The sequence below is a fragment of the Kogia breviceps genome, chromosome 20 (genome assembly GCF_026419965.1).
Source record: "Kogia breviceps isolate mKogBre1 chromosome 20, mKogBre1 haplotype 1, whole genome shotgun sequence".
NCBI classification, from domain to species: domain Eukaryota; kingdom Metazoa; phylum Chordata; class Mammalia; order Artiodactyla; family Physeteridae; genus Kogia; species Kogia breviceps.
The window spans coordinates 30,056,489-30,077,524 of NC_081329.1; the positions used below are offsets into that span (position 1 = coordinate 30,056,489).

The 21,036-nt window shown below is 42.4% G+C and overlaps 2 protein-coding genes across 4 annotated transcripts; one reads left to right on the forward strand and one right to left on the reverse strand.

The window, feature by feature from the left end:
• Nucleotides 1-455: 455 nt before the first annotated feature.
• Nucleotides 456-7,876, reverse strand: DKK4 (dickkopf WNT signaling pathway inhibitor 4). Its single transcript, XM_067022533.1, has 6 exons — nucleotides 7,837-7,876; nucleotides 7,357-7,650; nucleotides 7,106-7,259; nucleotides 4,939-5,024; nucleotides 1,734-1,892; nucleotides 456-868 (listed from the first exon to the last, which is right to left on the reverse strand). Exons 1-6 carry the CDS (start codon nucleotides 7,874-7,876, stop codon nucleotides 531-533), a joined length of 1,071 nt encoding a protein of 356 aa, XP_066878634.1. The 3' UTR covers nucleotides 456-530.
• VDAC3 (voltage dependent anion channel 3) lies at nucleotides 7,345-20,088 on the forward strand. Of its 3 annotated transcripts, none has more exons than XM_059049141.2 (9): nucleotides 7,345-7,587; nucleotides 9,743-9,811; nucleotides 10,622-10,671; nucleotides 13,617-13,769; nucleotides 14,596-14,648; nucleotides 15,963-16,190; nucleotides 17,415-17,565; nucleotides 18,388-18,445; nucleotides 19,558-20,088. In XM_059049141.2, the coding sequence occupies exons 2-9, from the start codon at nucleotides 9,745-9,747 to the stop codon at nucleotides 19,647-19,649; spliced, it is 852 nt and encodes a 283-aa protein (XP_058905124.1). In that variant the 5' UTR covers nucleotides 7,345-7,587; nucleotides 9,743-9,744; the 3' UTR covers nucleotides 19,650-20,088. The 3 variants fall into 3 exon arrangements, with proteins under 3 accessions (XP_058905124.1, XP_058905126.1, XP_066878644.1); XM_059049143.2 differs by having other exon boundaries at nucleotides 7,444-7,587; nucleotides 18,388-18,449; XM_067022543.1 differs by lacking the exon at nucleotides 7,345-7,587 and adding an exon at nucleotides 7,663-8,169.
• Nucleotides 20,089-21,036: the final 948 nt, after the last annotated feature.

Sequence of the window (21,036 nt, forward strand, 5' to 3'; positions counted from 1 at the left end):
TTTTACTTTTTTTGCCCTAATTTTCCTCCAATGTAACTTTTAAGTTCAGATGGTCAAAATGTATAAGTAAAAGCACTCCTTGAAAGCCCTCGCTTTGAAATATAGAAATTATTTAAATACAAAATGTAGGAAGTTCTCAAATGTTAAGTAAAGCTATTGAAAACAAAATAAGGTAAAAATGCTCTGTAACTTGCAGTGGGCTATACAGACCTAAGATACTACCTTTTGAATCTTCTGTATCAACCAAGTTATTTTGTAGCAAACCGGTATTTCCCTTCCAAGAAATAAATGAGTATAAACAATGGGGCTTTTAAGGAAAAATAAAGTCTTTGCTGTGATAATTTTCCCTGCTAACTACTGTCAGGTACCATAACTTCACCAGAAATTACGTAAAGATTTATTTGAACTAACTGAATCACTAGATCAAAGTTCAGTCTGTTATAGAATCACATCACTTTTCTGCAGAAATAGACAACAAGCCCAAACTAGTTTCCATTCATCACAAAGCAGCCTCTCCAGCTCAGTCTGTTTCACTTACTACAAGATTTGATTTTAAGAGTTATTTGTATGGGAAGAGTTTTAGGTTCTTGTCTGCGACTTCTGCTGGCAGACGTGCAGCCGTTTAGATTTTTCTGGCACACTCTTAACCGTGAGTGTTGTTGACGCCCAGTCGCCTGACTTCGACATGATAGTCCAGGACCACAGTCACAGCGCTGGAAGATTCCTGGAGCTTGCGCGGTCGCTTTGTGCCCTCTCCTAGAGCAGACCTGTCCCTCCAATGGGACCGGTTTACAAATTTTAGTCCAAAAATGACGAGCACAGCAAAGTTCAGGTCCACAGTCGAAAGTTCTAAGACAGCTTTCTCCCTCTTGTCGTGTGACGAGATTGATACGGGCTTTAGTAATAAGCAGGGGAGTGGTGGCTTGTGAGGGCATGACTGGGTCAGGGCGTCGGGTGTAGGATAAGGTCGCAAAGTAAAGATAGAACAGCATGCCTGGCTCCTGGGCTGAAAGCAACGATGGAGTGAGTGGACATCTCAGTCTTCCCGAACAGAATTTACTGCTTTATAAAGTTAAAACATTTATTAAAGAAAGATGGGATTTCCAGACTTGAGATGTCAAATAAGTATCACTCAGCAGTGTTTTATTAAATGAGATTTGTACTGAACCAAAGAGAGACCGCTACTTAACACAGGGGTAATTAGCCGTCTTCAACAGACAAGAATGGCCAGTTCACCACCTTCAAAATCCTAGCTGCTTTATGTCAAAGACTGGAATTTGAGACTACAATTTTGTAAAAAGCATCTTAGTGACGTTTGTATTTTGTCCGAGAATGAAAAGTTATTGCATCTATGTTCATCTCTCTTTTATTTTGTATCCTGAGGATCTAGAAAGGGAAATTTCTATTAAATTATAGGCTGTAAAAAGATGTGCATATAAAATTTAATTAAACAATTCAAGGCTTTCTTGCTAATCAGCCCGTTACTATAGCGACTTCCGTCCTCTTGGCCTGCCAACTACCTTGTGCCCCTCCCCCCACCATCTCCATAGCTGTTTATGGAAAGAGATTGGAAATAGGACATGCTCCCTAGGTGTTTCTGGGGTGGAGAGGCATAAGTCAGTTTCAGCCTATCCTTAAGAGCCTAGGAGGAGAAAATGTTTTTCTTTAAAAAAAAAAAAATATATATATATATATATATATATATATATATTTATATATGCTTAGAATGCTGCTCTTACCCTTCCTGCCTTGTGATTTTGTAATATTTGGCTTCCTCTTGGGTTTGTTTTCCTGAATTGGGTGCTCAGTTGTTCCTTGTGTATCTGTGTCGTCTTGGTCATCGATCTGCCTCTCCAGTATCGGGGTTGCATCTTCCATTGCAGTGCAAACATCTGAGAGACACAAGCAGGTGGAGTTAGAGCATGAGAACCACAGACAGGCTCATCATCAGACTGTCGCAGGGGTTGGCAGTACTTCCGCCTTCAGTTTCTGTATAACTTTCCAGATTTCCGGGACACGGGCACTAAATATTTACGTCTCACATATGGCAAAGCAGGTGCTTAAGTAATTAATGGAACCTAAGTGAAAACAGAAGAACTCGAGAGAGTCCAACTTGAACCCTTGCTTTAAAATCATCTCCAAGTTGCTGGCAAGAGTTGTTGCCGGGAAAGAAACTATTTTGCCGCATCGGGAAGAGGCAGCTGCGGAGAACCACTTTGGAGCCTCTAGAGAGCGCCTGTCGCGGAGTACCCTAGTCTAAGGGACCCGGATGCTGTTCCTGCTCTTTGGGAGCGCTGCGTATGACTTTGAGGGACAGAGAGAGGACCCCTGCAGCCGTCCGCACATCCCAGGACGCCTGTTTCAGGGAAGGAGCGTGCAAAGGGGAATCCTCCAGCCTGCAGACAAGATGGGTTCTGCTGTCTTTGGGTTTGGACCCTACCTGGGGTCTGATTCTTTTTCCTCGAAGGTAGGGGGGTGAATCCCATAGCGTTAGGAGATCCCAGACCTGCCTGGAGTCCCAATTCTGAAGATGCAAATTTTTCTACATGAATGGCTCTGGCAACTATAGTTAACAATTCTGTACTGTGAACTTGAAAGTGCCTGTGAGAGTGGAGCTTTTATGTTCCCACCGTAATAAGCAACAAAAAAATGGTAATTATATGAGGTAAAGGACACCCTTAACCAACCTTACTGTGGTAAATATATTTTGCAATATATATTTGTATCAAATCATCACACTGTACACCTGAAACTTACACCGTGGTTCATGTCAATCACATCTCCCTAGAGGGGGTGAGGTGGGGTGGTGAATGGCTGCCCTGAGCTCTGCACACACGGGCTCCCGTGTGTACAGGCCTTGCCTCTCCCTGGGGTGTTCTCCAGGGGCCCCTATCTGTAGACTCCCTCCCCGGAGCCCCTCCACACCCCTTCAGGATGAGTCTGCGTCTGGCTCCTCCATCGTCCTGGGGCTTGTGATGTGTCTGACTCACTGGTGTGATCTGGCTCCGGCCCAGGGTGAACCCTGGTGTGTGGTCCAAGCCTCCTCAGAACTTTGGCCACAGAAAGCCATCTGGTGGAACCCCCTGGGTGGGCCCCGTCTGGATGGACGGTGTACTCCTGGGGAATCTCCATTTTAAAGACGAAGACACCAAGGCTCAGAGAGGTCAAGTAACTTGCCCAAGGCCACACAGCCGGTGAGTTGCAGACCTCGGATTGAACATAAGTTTTCTGGTTCCAAAGTTGATTCTTTCCTCTACACCACACTATACAGCTCACTAACCTAAGGCCATTCCCCAAAACATCAAGTTGCCTGAAACACAGCTATATATTCACTAAGGGGACACTGCCTATTACTATTTTTAGGTTCCGTAGGAGTATGCCACCCTCTTTTTTCTTGATTTATGTCTCACGTATAAGTGATCATAGTGCTTCACTAGCAAGTGATTAAGATGAGCTAATTTGCAGGTTGTGTCAGCCAGGCTGTACCCTAATGCCCCTGTGGAACGTTGACAAAACAATTTGCAATTATTTGCTGCCCTTTTGACATTCAACTCGGACTCTAACTTGGGTAGGAAAGCCCCCACAACTGTGTTCACAACCGTATGGAGAGCTTGGATGAGGCTCTGGGGATAAAGACAGGACAGGGGTCATCACCCTGACTCGAGTCCCAAGCCCCCGGCCCAACAGCAGGGTTAGCTAGTCTTTACCTTGGTTTCTTGCGCCCCCTTGTGGCCAACAGTGAAGGGAGCTCCCAGAAGGCCCAAGATAAATTCCAGGGACTGATCCCAGAGGCATTTCCCAATTTGGGGTGGAAATTGCCCAAGGAACAGCATGCCCGTCTCATGAACCTAGTATTTCCCCACCTTATGAAAGTGAGTTTAACTTTTCTGATTATAACAGAAACACGTCTCCAAAGTTTAGAAATTTTGGAAAATACAGAAAAGTGTGAAGAAAATAAAAATCACATATACTCTGACCCAGCAGAGATAGTCACTGTGAGATTTGGGAAACATTTTCCCCATTTCTTTATATGTATGTACATATACACACACGTATACAGCATCTGTCTATTTTATATATAATCTATCACCAGTCCAGAATTAGCCATTACTAAAGCCTACATCTACCCACGTGGGCCTCCTCTACCCAGTCTCTCTGTCTGCCATGCTTCTTCTTAAAGTAAAACTGTAAAACACACACACACACGCACGGAATTACACTGTACTTAAACTTTTGTTTCCTCCCCCCTTTTTTTAACTGAGCCTTTCCCCCAGATCATCAAATATTATCAGAACACACGGCTGTACCATATCCCAGAAGATGGGTGTATTATAATTGAATGAATCTTCTAAATGTTGGCCATTAAGTTGTTTTTAATTTCTTACTACTGTAATTCATTCAAGCTATTCAAGATGAACCTTTGCACGAGTCTGTTTCCTTGAGCAGAGTCCTCAGACATGGAATTTAAGGGTATGATATACACCCTGAATATACAATAACACAGTCTTGGATGTCTGTCTCTCTGCACTGCAAGCCATGCCCCTCTTGTCCACCTGACCCATCCCTGGCACAGTGAGGCGCTTTCACCACTGGGTGCCTGTGCTCTGCTGCCCCCTTGAGGAGGCCCAGGGATGGGGCTGGTCCCTCCTCTTCTTCAAAGATGCCAAGGGGATCCTCACCCTTCATCAGAATTCTGAAGTCCTTGAAAACAAACAAGTGGGCCCTGTTTTCTTTAAAGAAACAGGGAATTAAATAACACCGCTGGCTTCAGAATCTAAATTTTCCTTACACTTAGGGCAATCGAGCTACTAAATCTTCACAGTGGGGCTTCTGTTCTTAGGGTTGTTTTTTTTTTTCTTCTCATTTTTGAGGGTAAAACTATACTAACCTTCTGAGATTTTCTCTCACAAAGGTCACACAGGCAGGCGATCAGGTTACCTTGACTACAGCAGGTGGCGTGTGCTGGGAGCCTGCTCACAGAGCCTCTGGACGCACACAGCACGGATGTGTCTGGGCGTGTGATCCTCCATCAGCTCTGAGCATGGTGTCCTGTACGCAGTAAGCACGTAGCAAATGTCTCACGAATGAAGGAGTCCAAAGCCCCTTCCCTGCTCTAAAATTCTGGTTCTAGACATTTTATAGGAGAAGAATGCCAGGTGATTAGAAGTTGGACTGAGAAAGTCCTTTCTATGCTTCCCAAGAGCTTAGAGCCCATTGTGGGTCAGGCGTGAGCAATGGCTGTAGTTTGGAGGTGGCAGAGGCCAGAGGCTTGATGTGGACGTTGAGGGTTAACGTGGATCCTGCTAAGCCGGGGCCAGAGGGATGAAAAGCAAAGGAATGACTCCCTCTGCAGCTGCCGTTTTCCTTAACAATTTCTTTTACCACCTTCCTGCGTCAGGTGTTGGGGAGAAAGAGGAGGTCTCTTGGTGCATGACCTGGGGCTGGTGTTATCAGTTCCCTTCAGAAGAAAGGTCTTTGGATAAAGAAGCCCAAGGGAGGAATGTTGCCAAATTCCCATTCAAAGTGCTCTTTACAGCCTTCAATGGCCTGTTGTACCCGACAAAGTCCAGGTCTGTGCCAAAGTACAGGCTGAAGTTGTGGCTCTAATATGCGTATGTATGTGAATAAACGTAGTTTTGCCTGTACAGCTTTTAATCACTTATAGCATATTAATTTTCATCTGTGTTATTGACTAATGAACATTTTCCGCATGCCAGGTAGATTGTTACGTGCCCTGGATACATTATTTTCTTTACTATTCCCTACAGTCCTCTGAAGTAGACCTTATTTAGTTCTGTTTCACAGATGTAGAAACAGAGGCATAGAGAGGTTAAGTTGCTCGCCAAACACCACAGAGTTGGCAGATGTGAGATACAAACCCAGCCTCTTTTAACTACAAAGCTCATTTTGTTTAGCCTACTAAGTTCTATTGCTTTGCTGATGACATTTATAATCTTCTGCCTCATTCAGCAGGTATTTGTCTAAGTCTTACATTATGAGCCCTTTGGGAGCATTTATCTTATCTCTTATTAGCCTGAAATGCCTTACGCACAGCAGGGAAATAATCTTTGCCTCATGATTCAAGCAGCAACCTGGTACCAAGAACTGAATATCAAAGACTTTGTGGGGTTTTTTTCTTCCCAACTTTCTATTTTGAAAAATTTAAAACTTGTCGGAAAGTTTCAAGAATAATGCAATGAACATCCACATATGCTCCACCTAGTTACACCAGTTGTAAACATTTTGCATGTTTTTTCCCTTGACCATTTGAGAGTTAGTTGCAGACACATGCTATTTCACTCCTACATACTTCAGCACGTATCTCCTAAACACCAGGCCATTTCTGCGTAATCAAGGTATAATCATCACTCTCAGAAACTTTTACATGTTACAATACTAATATAGTCGACATTCAAGTTTTCTCAGTTGACCCAAGAATGACCCTCAATAGATGCTTTTTGTTTTTTGATCCTGGGTGCAATTTAGGATCACATTGCTCTTGGAGTCATATCTTTGTCTCCAAATTTTAATCTAGAACAGTTCACTAGCCTTTTTCTTAATATTTCATGACATTTACATTTTCGAAGAGACCAGGTGGTTGTTTTGCAGAATGTTCCTCAATTTGGATTGTCCCTCAGTCTGACGGTTTCCTTGTGAATAGAGAGAAGTCACCTTTTTGGCAAGAATGAGCATGTGATGTCAGTCTGTACCATCCCTGGTGATGTCAAGTTTGATCAGTCGGTTGAGGGTGACTTCTTTGATGTGAAAGTACCCTTTTCTCTTCACTAAGTAACCTGTGGGATAACACTTTGGAACTGTATGAATATCCTCAACCGTCCAGCATCTATTAATGAATTTTGCTTGAATCAGTTATTGGTGGCTCCAAAGTGGTGATTTCCTATTTCTATATTTCTTCTACACTTATGAGCTGCAGTTCGTCTCTGAAGGAGAGCTTTCCCGCCTCCATCTCCTCTCTGCCTTTGAATGATCATTTACCCAGGGTAAATGATAATTGAATAAGTCACGTCACTTACCCCCTCGGGACTTATTTTTCTCATCCTTAAGACGAGATGACCTAAGGGCCACATTCTTGAATTTTAGTCACCCTGAGACGAAATCCCCATACAGATCTGACAGGCATCTGCCAGAGAAGGAGACGCCGGGGTCGGCTGTGCCAGCATCCACTGCGGACTGGCTGGTACCGCCGCATCCACCGCCGCGGCCCCTCCCCTGGCAACGGTAACTAGTAGCCTCCACGCCTTCTCGCGAGAGCGGGGCCCTCGCGGACAAAGGTGCGGTCCCCCGGCTTGCGCGCCTCACGTCAAGCCCCGCCCGTCACTGCGCGCCCGGCCCTACCGCGCACGCGCGCACTCGGACGGTTGGAGATGTAGGTCCGCCTCTGGCCTGCCGCGCGCGACCCCGGCGCGATACTCCGGCGCAGCCGCGACGCGGGGCTCGGGGCGCGCAGGCGCCGCGGGCGTGGGGCCGCGCAGGCGCGAACGGCGTTTCTCTGAAGAAGACCTTCTTCGGTGCCCTGGCGGAGCGGGCGCGCCCTCCTGGCTGAGCGGACAGGTCCTCCTATCGGAGGTGAGACGAGCCGGGGCAGCGGGCCGGCGGCCGGGCGGGGGCGGGGCGGCGACCGGCAGGGCCCTGCGGGAGGAAGGGCCGCCTAATAGGGCGCGGGCCCGCGGGCGGGGTCGGCGGGGACCGGCTCCTCGGGTGATGGACCGTCGCCGCCACCTGCTCGCGCCCGTCCGGCCCTCAGGACTCTCCGGGCGTGAGGCCGGACGGGAGGTTGGTTTCGAGGGAAGTCGGGTCCTCGAACCCCGAACCCACCCCCGCCCCCGTTTTCCTCCTCGGCATTGGAGTCCAGCATCAGGGGGGCTCTTCCACTCTCTGCCGCCGAGGGGAGGATGCTGAATGTGCACCTTCAAGGGGCGAGGCGAGCTGACGGTCCCGTTAGTAATCGTGTGAAGCTGGGTTATAACTAACCCGCCACTCCCTATCCCCCGACTGCGGTTCCTGCAACCCCGGTGCGCTGTGCGTGCCCACGGACAAGTGCATTTGTAGTCATGGAAATGTGCGGAACGTGACGTCTCTGGGGTTTCTCGAGTTTTTGCTTGATCATACCAGCAGTGCACTTTCCATCAGGATCCTGGGCCTGAAAAAGTAAGCTTAAACTAGGCAAAATTGAGGTCCAACCCCCTACACGACTTTTGCAGTGTCTGGCAGGTCGTTTTGAAAAAGAAGCAAAATGCTGAAAGACTGTAATGGGTCCCTGGATGGATGTTTCTGAACATTTAAGTGTATCTTTGGTCGGTAGAGAAAAAACCAGCCTGTAAAACCTTAACATTTCTATTTGAATACGTAGTGCCTGCTTTTTAGACTGAACTTCGGGAAACATTTCAACAGATACCGGCATCGGTTGTGATCATAAAGAGTAATATCAGATTGCAGTTGGCAATGTGTAAAAAGCCTAAAATTGATCCTTTGAACACAAAGGACTGAATTGTAAATCAGTTGCTCTGGGAGTGAACTATGAAACGTTGTGGCTTAGAACAAAGCTTTACGATGCTATGAGTCAGTACATTTATCTCCTTTCACCTTTACGCTTTCTTTATAACTTTATATATATTATAATACTCTGTTCTCCGAACATATCCTAGTATCTGTCATATTTGACAGGTTTAGGTTAAGGGACAAATTTTAAGTGAATTCACAATTACGAAGTGCACCATGAAGTGTGTGTAGTGTTCAGGTGTGGTGGGATAGGCAGAAACTTAGCAGCAAGCCAGACTAAGAGCTCGGCCAAATAGAAATAAATACCTTCGGTTTTTGTAGGTGGTTCAGGGGCTAGCTGGTGCTCTGGATGTTTCTGGTGTGGTAGTGGGGCCACTGGGGTTGCTTGAGGTGGTTCTACGACCTGTTGGATGTGGCTTTTGAGGCTGCTGCTGCAGGAAGAGGTCTCCCGTGGTGCACAGGGCAAAGGAGTGGTATGTTCAGCAGTGTTGATAGGCCTGAGATTTTGATGTGAGGGTCGTCTTGGCAGTAGAAAGGCTGGCTGAATACTAAGTAGGCAAGATGGAAAGTCGGGCCCCTTGGGTTTTGAAGGCTGTAACTTTAGAGTGTATACTGATTTGGGGGAGCAGACTGCTGCAGGTAGACCCTGTCCTATATCTGGTTACTAGGTAAGATTATAGCACTTTATTTTAAGAAGAGTTTTGAGAGAGGGCATACTCTGGGTGAATACATTTCAATTAGTGTGGTAATTCTTAAGAACTGAATGTCAGAGTGGCAAAAACGGTAACCCTGAAGATGTTTAATTGCATCTGTTTTACAGATCCTCAGAAAATTTACCTTGACACCTTACACAGCTCTTTGGCTTTATAACAGCCCGAGAAATGTTTTTCTAATGTATATTTTTGCATTTTTTTAAAAAGTGAAACTCCAGTTTAACAGAGCATCTCCTTCAGCCTGGGAGAAATTTCTTTTCTTTGCAATGCAATCAGAAAGATGACCTTTGTGAATCTCATGAAAAACCCTTTTATTCTCTAGCATTCTGGAAAGCTCTTTTTAAAGGAGCAGCATGCTTTCTCTTAACTTGGCTTGCATTAGGGCATAAGCATTAATGACGCAAAGGAAGAAAGAACTGTATACCTCTTCTCACAGAACTAAACAGTTGAACAGTGAATAAATACTAAATAGTTACTTTTATCCCCTTGTCCTCATTTTTCTCTATAAGATATGTGTAACACACCGACTTACTGTGACCTAGGAAAGGCTGCCAAGGATGTCTTCAACAAAGGATATGGTAAGTATGCTATTGTGAATTGCCAATTTGGGGGTAAGCATTAGTACTGAATGCCTACTATATGGGAGATACTGTGCTTAGTAAAATGAGGTTAAGTCAGCATTAATCTATTTTACAAGGTTTAAGGCGATCACCATTAGCAGGTTACTAGACTTCTGTTTTTAGAGGTAGAGTCCCACAGGCATTAAAAGCTGTTATGTACATTAACACATACACAGCATTTGCGTATTTAATATTATCTGTCAGGTGAAATCATATAAATCTGTAATATGTGTGTCTCCTTTGGTTAGCCCTGGGGACAGCTAACGTAGGGGGTGTAGTTTTCCTCCAAATAATGGCAGTGTTTTCACGAGGGTGAAGACACAGCTTTTGACTTCTTTGGAGGAACATACAGTGTTTGAAAGCAAGTGGACATTTATTTTTAGTTTTAAAACTTTAGTCTTTACATTTTTAATTTTTTGTGCTGAACACATTTGATTTTTTATTAACTAGTAATGTTAACTATATATTTTAAGCTTGTATATATATATCTGCATAATTTCTAATAATTTTGGTTCTTAAAATAGTACATATTCCTTTCATCTGTTTGTTTTTTTAACTTATATTTTCAAAATATGTCTTTATTATTTTGAGGGACTTAAAAGTTAAACTTATTTTGCTATAATTCAATTCCTTGTGGAACTCTCACCTAACAAGAATACTGAGTATTTTCCATATGGAATGTACTATGGACTATTTTCATAATTTCTAAGTTGCAAAGACTGGAGTGCATGTCACATTTTGTACATTAATGTTTTTTTGTGTGTCTAGGATTTGGCATGGTCAAAATAGATCTGAGAACCAAGTCATGTAGTGGAGTGGTAAGTACTTTATATATATATATATATATATATATTTTTAAATTAATTAATTAATTATATTTTTGGCTGCGTTGGGTCTTCATTGCTGCACGCAGGTTTCTCTAGTTGCGGCGAGCGGGGGCTGCTCTTTGTTGCAGTGGCTTCTCTTGTTGCGGAGCACGGGCTCTAGGTGCGTGGGCTTCAGTAATTGTGGCTCACAGGCTCTAGAGTGCAGGCTCAGTAGTTGTGGCACACGGGCTTAGTTGCTCTGCGGCATGTGGGATCTTCCCGGACCAGGGCTCGAACCCTTGTCCCCTGCATTGGCAGGTGGATTCTCAACCACTCTGCCACCAGGGAAGCCCCTTAATATATTTTTAATAGATGTAGCATAATTAACTTAAAGGAACCTGTTTAAAAATCATTGTTTAGTCAAGTTACTTGAAACGGCATACTTTTGGTGCTATGCTGTCTTCCCTACAGCTTTGTCCTGCTCTCAGATTTCAGTGAGCTGCTCAGCCACTTGAGCTCAAGGACAGTCAGGTTGAATTTGGGGGAAGACCCTTTGTGTTTGTCATAATAAGAGTATTCTGAGTCTTATTCTCAGAAGATACAGAATATATGTATACATATGTATGTATGTATATATATATATTTTTTTTGACCCATGCCATATCTTTATGCTTTCATGAATATGTATATGGGCACTAAAATCTTTGCTTCCCTTGTATTGGGTTCATGCAAATTTTGTTGTCCTTTTACAAAAACAAATTAATTTTAGTCTCTGTCCCTTCATGATTAGTTGAAACAAATGTAGAAATGCATGTAGAAGATTAGTCTGCAGTTTTTATTAATGTTCATAAAGTCTTTTACTGGACGTTAAGAATATGGTAAAGGATATATCAGTGTATTATCAAAGCGTCACTAACCAGAGCTTTCTTTAAGTAAGTCTCAGCAAATAGATCAACTTTACCTTCACCTTATTCTCTGATTTCTCTTTATTGGCTGCATCTTTTTTGTTTGGTATTTACCTATTTCAACCAGCACAAATTTTATTTCTGGATATAATGATTAAATTAGAAGGGCAAGAAGCATGTGGAATATTTATGGTACTTTGTCTTATGCTTCATGTAGTCCTGGTTTGTCACTATTATTCTTTCCCTGGGTTTTCTGGTAGTAAATAAATATGTATGCAACTACCCTACTAGGATGGGATTTTGTTATATCATCTATTAAAATAGAAAAATTATACTCATTTTGATTAGTACTTCAGAATTTGCTCAAGGTAGGTTTGTGTTGCAAAAATCAACAACTAAAATCTTATCTCCCTTTCATGCTGCTGTTGTGTGTGAATATTCATTCAGATGGTAAGAAAAACAGTATATTTGTGTGCTTGTTTTTATGGCTGCTTTTGTTCTCTGGTACTGATTTAGGGTAAATTTCATCCACCGCTCCAAATTTTCTCAATCGTATCTTGGTATTTTTATGATATGCCATCTATAACAGTAACATTTTCATGATTGTTTTGCTGCATACTAGCATTTAATGCAGAACTGTAGAAGTTATGTATATGTTATAAATATATTTTGCACTGTTTGAGCTAATTATGAAATTAGACAAAAACTGAAGCAACTGTGAGCCTGGAACTCAACTTAGGAAAATTCTAGCCTTTGCTTTGCGATTTGTACATCTGGCATTTTAGATTTTTGACAGAGCTTCAGACTAAGAAATGATGATGATAAGAGAGAAATATAGACTAAATACTCTTTTACCTTTATTTTTTGCACCAAAATTAAGGTTTATATTTGCTATACGTGCAAGTTTATGAAAGGTAAATGTGAAAAATGAAACATTAGATAGCTGGATCTACTAAAAGAAAGTGATGTGAACTATTAAACATGACTAGCATTTTATCGTGTTTTACCAAGGCCTTGCCCTTAGTGTGCAGTGTGATATTCTCTTTGAAAACTTTCTGCGTGGTGTAGATAAACAGATCACAGTTTCCCAGTTGTTTCATCGGCCTGTAGAACGAGCGTTAGGGGGCAGGGTTGGCAGGGTTTCATTACTGTTGGCAATATTTCAGAAATGTTCTTTAGAAACAGGGCCAATCAGAAATGTTTTTTCTCGACAGTTCATAGATTGACAGTGACAGGTGTTGACTGTTTGCTTCCCCCAGAAGGAGATCTATTTCTAATTGCTTATTGTCATATGACTGAGGGACACCTAACTGGGCGGAGGATATATTTTAAGGCATTCATAGTAACTGTTTGACAGGGAAGAGGGATAAATTACAGCATTCCATTTTCTTGTGAAAAGTGGGTACTTTCAATTATTGAAATTGTTTATGCTGATAGTCTTACGGATAGTTTTGTGGACAAAAGCAATAAAGTTTTTAAAACAGTGTGAATGTACTTAATGCCAGTGAACTGTACAAATAAAAATGGTTAAAATGGTAAATTTTATGTCGTGTATTTCACCACAATAAAAATAAGGCTTTTTAATGCATTAAAGTTCTGGCCCTATTAAAAGGGGGCAATCTAGGGCTTCTAGTGTTTGGGGATTTTTAAGGACTTTAAAGTTAACTAATAGTTAAAAAGGTATGATAGAGAACTGATAGTCTTTTTCATGTCATGAAAGTACATATTTAAGATTCAATATTTTTGTCTTTTTAGAAAAGACATTTATTTTCAGTAAAGATATTTTTTTTTTAAAAGAGAGATTCCCATTTAGTAAGAGAGTGTATGGCACAGAAGTATCAGTAAGAGAGGTGGAGTAATGGGAAGATGCAAGACTGGTTAAAATATTTAGAGATTGGAAAAAAGGAAGGAAAGCAGGAAATAAGTTGCTACAGAGTAGGGCTGTGGTAAAAAGTAAGTTGTGTTGGTTTCTGCTACATTGAACATTACTTTCTGGAATGAATATTTTCTATCTGATGAGCTGATTTTAAAGTAATTATTTTTTCTTCCCAGGAATTTTCTACTTCTGGTCATGCTTACACTGATACAGGGAAAGCATCAGGCAACCTAGAGACCAAATACAAGATTTGTAACTATGGACTGACCTTCACCCAAAAGTGGAACACAGACAATACTCTTGGGACAGAAATCTCTTTGGAGAATAAGGTAAGAGAGCGTTGGAAGTTATTTGTAGGGTAAAGTGATCTTGGGGATAAAATGATGAACAAATCCCAAATATAATTTGAGATCTTGCACCCTGTCTAGTTTTTGTATTTTTTTCTCTTTGGTATGTTTTATGTTTCTAGAAAGTAAGGTTTTGTTGCTGTGTACATAATTATGATATATTTTGTTCTGACTAGTTCTATAATACTTACTGTTGCACAGCGGAGCCTCTCCTGAGTAGACCAAGCTATTTGTAGTGATCTAATTTAATTTTGTTTTGTAATCATTGCAAAATTGACTCCACAGAAAAATGTTTCTAAAATTCTTTAATGTTTTCAAAGAGAAAATCTTTCAGCAGTTATTTATCAAGTGCCTGCTACATTCAGGGCACTATTTTTTGAAGTATGTTTATTTGCACATTACCATATATAGATAATGCATATGTATGTATAGTTGAATAAATTACTTAGGTTGGCTTGTTAAATATCCAGTTATAATAATTTCAAGAGAGTATCACAGTTATTTTGTTGTATTGGGATTTTGTGGTTTTGTACTCTAATTTACATTATTGGCTATAACAGGATTTGACCTGTATGTTTTAGCCTTTTTTTGGGTGAGAGAATCATGATGAAGCCTGGGGGTGAGGGGGGTGGGATGGGGGGCTGGGAAGGAAGACGAGGCAATTTATTAAATCATTTAATATTTGGCTTTCTTTAATGACTTTCTTATTTGTTAGAGAGGAAGTTAGAGAGAACTTTAGAATTGGTTTTTCAAGTCAAGAAAAGAATTAAAAATTGCTGATTGTTAATTTGAAATCTTTATTTTTCAGTTGGCTGAAGGGTTGAAACTGACTCTCGATACCATATTTGTACCGAACACAGGGTAATTATCGCAACCCCATTTTCTGAAATGTTCTTGTGGCTTGAAGGGATAGAGAGGTCTAGGGCAGGGAACTGCAGAAGGAGCTCTGGAGGTGAGGGGCACAGAGACCTGTGTGTGCAGGAGAGAGTGAGGGACACTCCCTGAGGACACTCCCTGTGTGACACTCAAAGAGGCACGTAGTAGAAAAAATTTAGGAGCTAGAGGGGTCTGAGACGAGATATTTTTTAAGCTGTCCTGAAGATTCATGGATGTGATGTCTTGCTGAGAAGTTAACATCTTAAGAGAAGAGTGTAGCCTCCTGGCACCAGAACACTGCAAAGAATAGTTCCGCTCACTTGATTTCTTAGCCTTTGTAAATCCCCCAACTTCTCTGACTCAGTTTCTTCATCTGAAAAACGGGGATTATGTTGTTTCCTACCTGCCTTTCTCTAAAGGACAGGTGCTTGATGGGGGCCACGTGGCATTTCTCCTCCACTGTAACAGCAGGCGTGTCCTTCCTGCTACACACCCGTGTTGTCTTCAGGACAAGCGCAGGACTATTAAGGACTGATTTCGTGTTTTCAATGTTGTCCTTCAAAAATGTACACTTCTGTTCCATCCATCTAACATTGTCCAGGGAGAAAACACTGGCCTAAGGGAAATAAATATGCTTATTAAAAAATAAAGTACACTTCTCTCTGTGATAGTTAATAGTTTAGAAGTTTGTCGGGCATTACCTTTTGTAGCACTTGGAAACATTTAAAGAAATTTGGTTTCTTGTATGTATATCTGTATACATACACATTCAAATTATTAATTTGGTACTGAAATACCTTACACCTGTTTTTTTTGGCGGTATGTGGGCCTCTCACTGTTGTGGCCTCTCCTGTTGCGGAGCACAGGCTCCGGAAGCGCAGGCTCAGCGGCCATGGCTCACGGGCCTTGCCGCTGCGTGGCACGTGGGATCCTCCCGGACTGGGGCACAAACCCGTGTCCCCTGCATGGGCAGGCAGACTCTCAACCACTGCACCACCAGGGAAGCCCATTTTACACCTTTTTAATACTTATGCTTTCATGAAATTAATCATGAAATACCCTATTACTTGAACTTACAGTGAGGAATAGGTAACAAATAGTATATATATTTCTAATCCTAACAAAATTACATTTGTAGAGCTGTCATTTGAAACATTTTTACTGTATATGTGCCACCTGTCAAAACAGTATTTACATTATGGGAGAGGAGGGATCTTACTCTAAAGATTTCTGGACAGCAGTGAGAACTTGTGCTGTTTTCATTGTGTTGTTTTTGTTTGTTTGTTTGTTTTTTTACAGAAAGAAGAGTGGGAAATTGAAGGCCTCCTATAAACGGGATTGTTTCAGTCTTGGCAGTAATGTTGATATAGATATTTCTGGACCAACCATCTATGGCTGGGCTGTGTTGGCCATTGAAGGTTGGCTTGCTGGCTATCAGATGAGTTTTGACACAGCCAAATCCAAACTGTCACAGAATAATTTCGCCCTGGGTTACAAGGCTGCAGACTTCCAGCTGCACACTCACGTGTGAGTGTTCATAGTTCAGAGTTCCTCCTTTAGTGCCAGCACAGTCACCCAGAAGGATGGTAGCCGTTAGCGTGTGGAGAAGGTTGGAAGGGGTGGTGCTCGCATGAACTCATGCCTTGGTGGGCATCCAGCCTCACTGTGCCGCCTGTAGTCGGCAGAGCACTGCGGGCTTCGTGCACTTGGCGCTAGTGCTGTGCTGCTGGCAGTTGCTGGCCTCTGAGCCTGTACCCCAACCACTGGGACGGAGAGCCCGGGCAGCGGTCACCTCCTGATCGAAGGGATCCTTTGGAGGCGTTCCTGCTTCCTCTGGTTCCCTGTTCATCTTGTCAGTTTCTAGAAGCAGGTCTGTTAGGATCATGAACAACCCCCTAATTGATCTGAGCGTCCTGGAGCATCCCCGGTGTAATTCTGTGGAGGTTTTCAGGTACCCTCGTCAGAACCCAGTTACCTGGGCTGTATTCAGAAGTAGCGGAAGTCCTCAGAGCAGTCCTGGGTTCAAGTCTGTAGGCTGCAGCCTGTTGGTTACATGAATTTGAACTTTTAAACTGTATTTTATGTCTTGGCTTACTGGGCACTGCTGCTGTCCCAGGGAGAAAAGCGAAGGATCAGCTCTGTTTTTGAAATGTTGCAGATTGCTTTCCACTAGACACTGTATTCCACTTATGGTGACTAAAAGTCACTAGTGGTGTAGAAAGAGGCATTGAAATAGATGAAACAGTATTATGAAAACTCAGGGACTGACTGCTGAGGTGCTCTGAAGCAATACGTCACGTACTTCCCTGGGGCCATGCACTGTAGCTGTTGTCTGGAGGGTGCTTTCTAATGCTAAGATTATGTTCTGAGTGAAATCCAGAATTGGCTTGTACTACTATATATTTTTTTTCACAGAATCTTTATATAACTCTACTTTGAAGTTTCTAAATACTGTGAACATCTCAGAGACATACAGATCATATTTACTTGAGGTGTCTGCCTTTGTGCATAATTGAATTGTGTCTAAGAAATTCATGTCATGTGGAGGAGCCAAGTAAATGAGTCAGATGTTACTGTGCTTTAATTAGGTGGCTATAAATCACATAACTGGTTTGTTTGGAAGTCAGTTATGCTAGAAGTCTGCTGAAGTCTATAGCTGTAAAATAAGACCCTGATTTAGATAGTCTTAGAATTTGTTTCCATATTGTAACAACCTAGATATTTATGACTGTTCTTATGCTGTGAAAACAGGAACGATGGCACTGAATTTGGAGGGTCGATCTACCAGAAGGTGAACGAGAAGATTGAAACGTCAATAAACCTTGCGTGGACGGCTGGCAGTAACAACACCCGTTTCGGCATCGCCGCTAAGTACAAGCTGGATTGTAGAACTTCTCTATGTGTAAGAATGTGCTGCAGATTGGGTCTGCTCTCAGGCTTTCGTCTGAGTCGTAAATGGATGCTGTGATGTGGTTGTAGTTTGCATGTTCTTTATTAACTTTGAGCTACTCATTGTGTAGTGAAAAGAGCATATACCCAAAGTCAGGAACTGTGGGTTCTAATCTTAGTTCCTCCTGTATTTGTTGTCTGGCCTTCTAAAGTCATTTTCTGTCTTTGGCCTCAAAATTTTCTTATCTATAAGTTCCTGGGTTTCGATTACTATTCCTGTTGCCATTGGTAATTCTTGTTAATAACACTAATTGAGCTCTTAAATTTCAGGTCCTGTGCTAAGACTTTATGTGTAGTATCTCATTTAACCCTCACAACTACTCTCTTCGGTGAGTAGTATTACCCTCATCCGCATTTTATAGAGGAGGGAGCTGAGACTTAGAGAGGTCAGGTAACTTGCCCAAGGTCACACAACAAGAGACAGTGCCAAGATTTGATCCTAGATCTGTCTGTCACCAGGGTTCATGCTCTTATCACTGTCAGAGGTTGTAAAACTGGTAACTCAAAAGAATTCCGTTCACAGGAGGGATGTTTGGCTGCACAGTGTTTTAAAATTTTGCTCGAGGCCTTTAAGCATGCATTCTCAAGGTCCCCTCTGTCCCCTACTGACTTCTTAAAAGATTTATCTTTTATTAATTAACTTTTCAGTTTTACTAATTCTAGATTGGTCCTAAGGTGTTTCAGCTTTGGAAATCTGATGCATGGAGTGGTTGTGTTGGACTTATATATTATGAAATTAATTGTTTTCTGTTTCTATTTCATCTCCTAATCTTAGGCTAAAGTGAATAATGCCAGCCTGATTGGACTGGGTTATACTCAGACCCTTCGACCAGGTGAGTAAAGGAGTGAATAACTGTGGGCTTGGGGTAGAAGGTGATTGAGGGATAATGAAAATAACCTACAGACAACCTGCAATCACTTTAGGTTGATTCAGACCGTTTTGTAACATTTGGTTGTTCGAAGTAAAACAGATTAACACTTTTGTTTAAAAAAATATTTTTGTACAGTAAGTTCCCTACATATGAACGAGTTCCATTCCAAGAGCACGTTCGTAAGTCCAACAGAGTTCGCCTAGGTACCCAGCTAACACAGTTGGCTGTATAGTGCTGTACTGTAATAGGTTCATACTACTTTTCACACAAATAATACATAAAAAACAAGTAAAACGTAAAGAAAACACGTTTAATCTCACAGTACAGTACCTTGCAAAGCACAGTAGTCCAGTCCAACAGCCGGCACACAGGGGCTGGCGTCGAGTGGACAGGCAAGAAGAGCTACTGACTGGAGGAGGAGAGCAGGAGGGAGATGGCAGAGCTGAAGGGTCGTCAGCAATAGGAGACGGAGGGCAGGCTGCCATTTCCCTCACGCCTGACGTGGATGGCACAGGTTCTGGCTCCTTGCTGGATTCAATTCTGTCTACCCTCTTGAAGAAACGTTCCAGTGATGTCTGGGTAGTACTGTACCAGCTACATCACCACTGCTTTTATGCTTGCTTCTGGATGTCCTGGGCTTGAAATAGAGATGCCGTACTACTGTATTCTATACAGAACTGTACAGTAAAGTACACAAAAGCACAACCACTTGTAGAGGATGCATACGTGTGACAGTGTATGCCGGACACGTGAACACACGTTGGCCTCTTTGAAAGCTCACAACTTGGACGTTTGTATATAGAGGACTTACTGTATTCCTAATAATAACTTGGTTCCTGTGGCTTGTGAGTTTGGTTGATCACTTATCATTCTTAACCCTGAACTCCAAATAAAGTGTGCCATGACTGTGCTTTACAGATCAGATGGCTGTGGATAACCTGGCATCGGGTTAGTAACAGGTAATCTCATAGCCAGCTGAAACCCATGTCATTGACTCCACCCATTGTTTCTAGGAAATGCAGATCTGATGGTAATGCTTATTACAAGTGATTGTGGTGTTTGCTTCTTCCTAGGAGTGAAACTGACCCTGTCAGCTCTAATCGATGGAAAGAACTTCAATGCAGGAGGGCACAAGGTCGGGCTGGGATTTGAACTAGAAGCTTAATGTGGTTTTGAATAAAGCATCAGCTTTGTCCCTGGAGGTGAAGAGAAATGAACCCACTATGTTTTGGCCTTAAAATTCGTCTGTGAAATTTCAAAAGTGTGAACTTTTTATTCTTCCAAAGAATTGTAATCCTTCTCACACTGAAGCCTAGATATCGAGTCCAGCCTAAGGGAGGGGTGCTTGAAGGCACGCCCGGAAGTTGTCATGTTCGTGCCACATTTCAGTTCAGTTCCGCAGTGTTATTTTCAGTGTGTTGCTCAGCGACAGTGTAGTGTCATGTTACCAAGGAGATGACCCGACCCTCCAGTTGTCCATCACGTCCTGCATGTCCCACACCACTTTTTCATGACCTTGTAATATACTGGTCTCTGTGCGGTAGTGGAGTCTTTCGTTTTGCATCAGAGTAAAATAAAATAAACCCATCACATTTGGAACATAATTGTTCATCTCACTTGCCAGTGCTGGTTTCTTATATTTGGTGGGATTGATTTTGTTGTGAAAAGCACTCATCCGTGGGATTTGTGTCTGAATCATCTGTGCTGCCGCTCGTCCCGCCACTCTTGCTTACCGCCCTCCTGCTGCTCTTCTGCGGTCAGGCCGAGTTGTCAGACAGTGCGTTTTGTTCTGGGGGGGTTAGAAGCACGTCTGCTGAGGTCCTTGCTACCTGTTGCAGTATGAGAGACTATATCCTGTCGGTAGTTTTCCTGTCGGTGGTTTTGTAAAGCTGCTGAGGGAGAGCGAGTGTGTGAGTGGATGAAAAGAGGGCAAAGGAAAGAGTACAACTGGGGGAGATGCTGCCAGGGAGAGGCTGGTGGGAGGGGTCACAGCAGGACGGGGTGCATCCGTGGCCCCCCCACCGGGCCTCAGGACAATGCTTTTGATGACTAGATCTAGAAGAATGATGGCCAGTGGATGGAAATAGCAGTTTAGAAAAGAAATGAGTAGACTGATGTCTTCAGGGCTTACTGGTAAATCATCTTTCTAAGAGTAGAGCTCCTTTTGAAAATCTTTTTTTTTTTTTAAACAAAATATGTGCTGGTTGCTACAGATTCAGTCAGGGTAAGCATAAATAAAGGTGAAAATTCCCATTCCTCTCTCCAGTCCCTCTTTCTTCCACTGCCACTAATAGTTTGACATATGTCCTTGCAATAGTTTTCAGTGTCTTTAGAGATTACATATATATCTATATATATAAAATGTTAAAATGCATATCTTGTCTTGCGACATTCTTATAAAGTTAACAGCAGAGTTCTCTTTGTATAAGTATGCCTCATATTTTTTATTTTTATATTTTTGTATAAATGTAGCATTTATTTATTCTCCTTTTTCCTATATCCAGTCTGCTTTACAAAGAGTGCTGCATTGAATATCTTTGTCCGTTTATCTT

Bases quoted from the DNA above. Each gene is read 5' to 3' on its own strand.
- DKK4 (XM_067022533.1), bottom strand. From the start codon at position 7,876: ATGCTGGACTCCAATGCCGAGGAGGAAAACGGGGGCGGGG. The intron at 7,651-7,836 runs GTGGGTTCGGGG...TTCCTCCCGCAG, and splicing joins GGAGGAAAACGGGGGCGGGG to GGCCCTGCCGGTCGCCGCCC. The intron at 5,025-7,105 runs GTGACTAAAATT...GAGCTGATGGAG, and splicing joins TATGGGGATTTCGTCTCAGG to GATCACACGCCCAGACACAT.
- VDAC3 (XM_059049141.2), top strand. From the start codon at position 9,745: ATGTGTAACACACCGACTTACTGTGACCTAGGAAAGGCTGCCAAGGAT. The intron at 14,649-15,962 runs GTAATTATCGCA...GTTTTTTTACAG, and splicing joins ATATTTGTACCGAACACAGG to AAAGAAGAGTGGGAAATTGA. The intron at 17,566-18,387 runs GTAAGAATGTGC...TCCTAATCTTAG, and splicing joins ATTGTAGAACTTCTCTATGT to GCTAAAGTGAATAATGCCAG.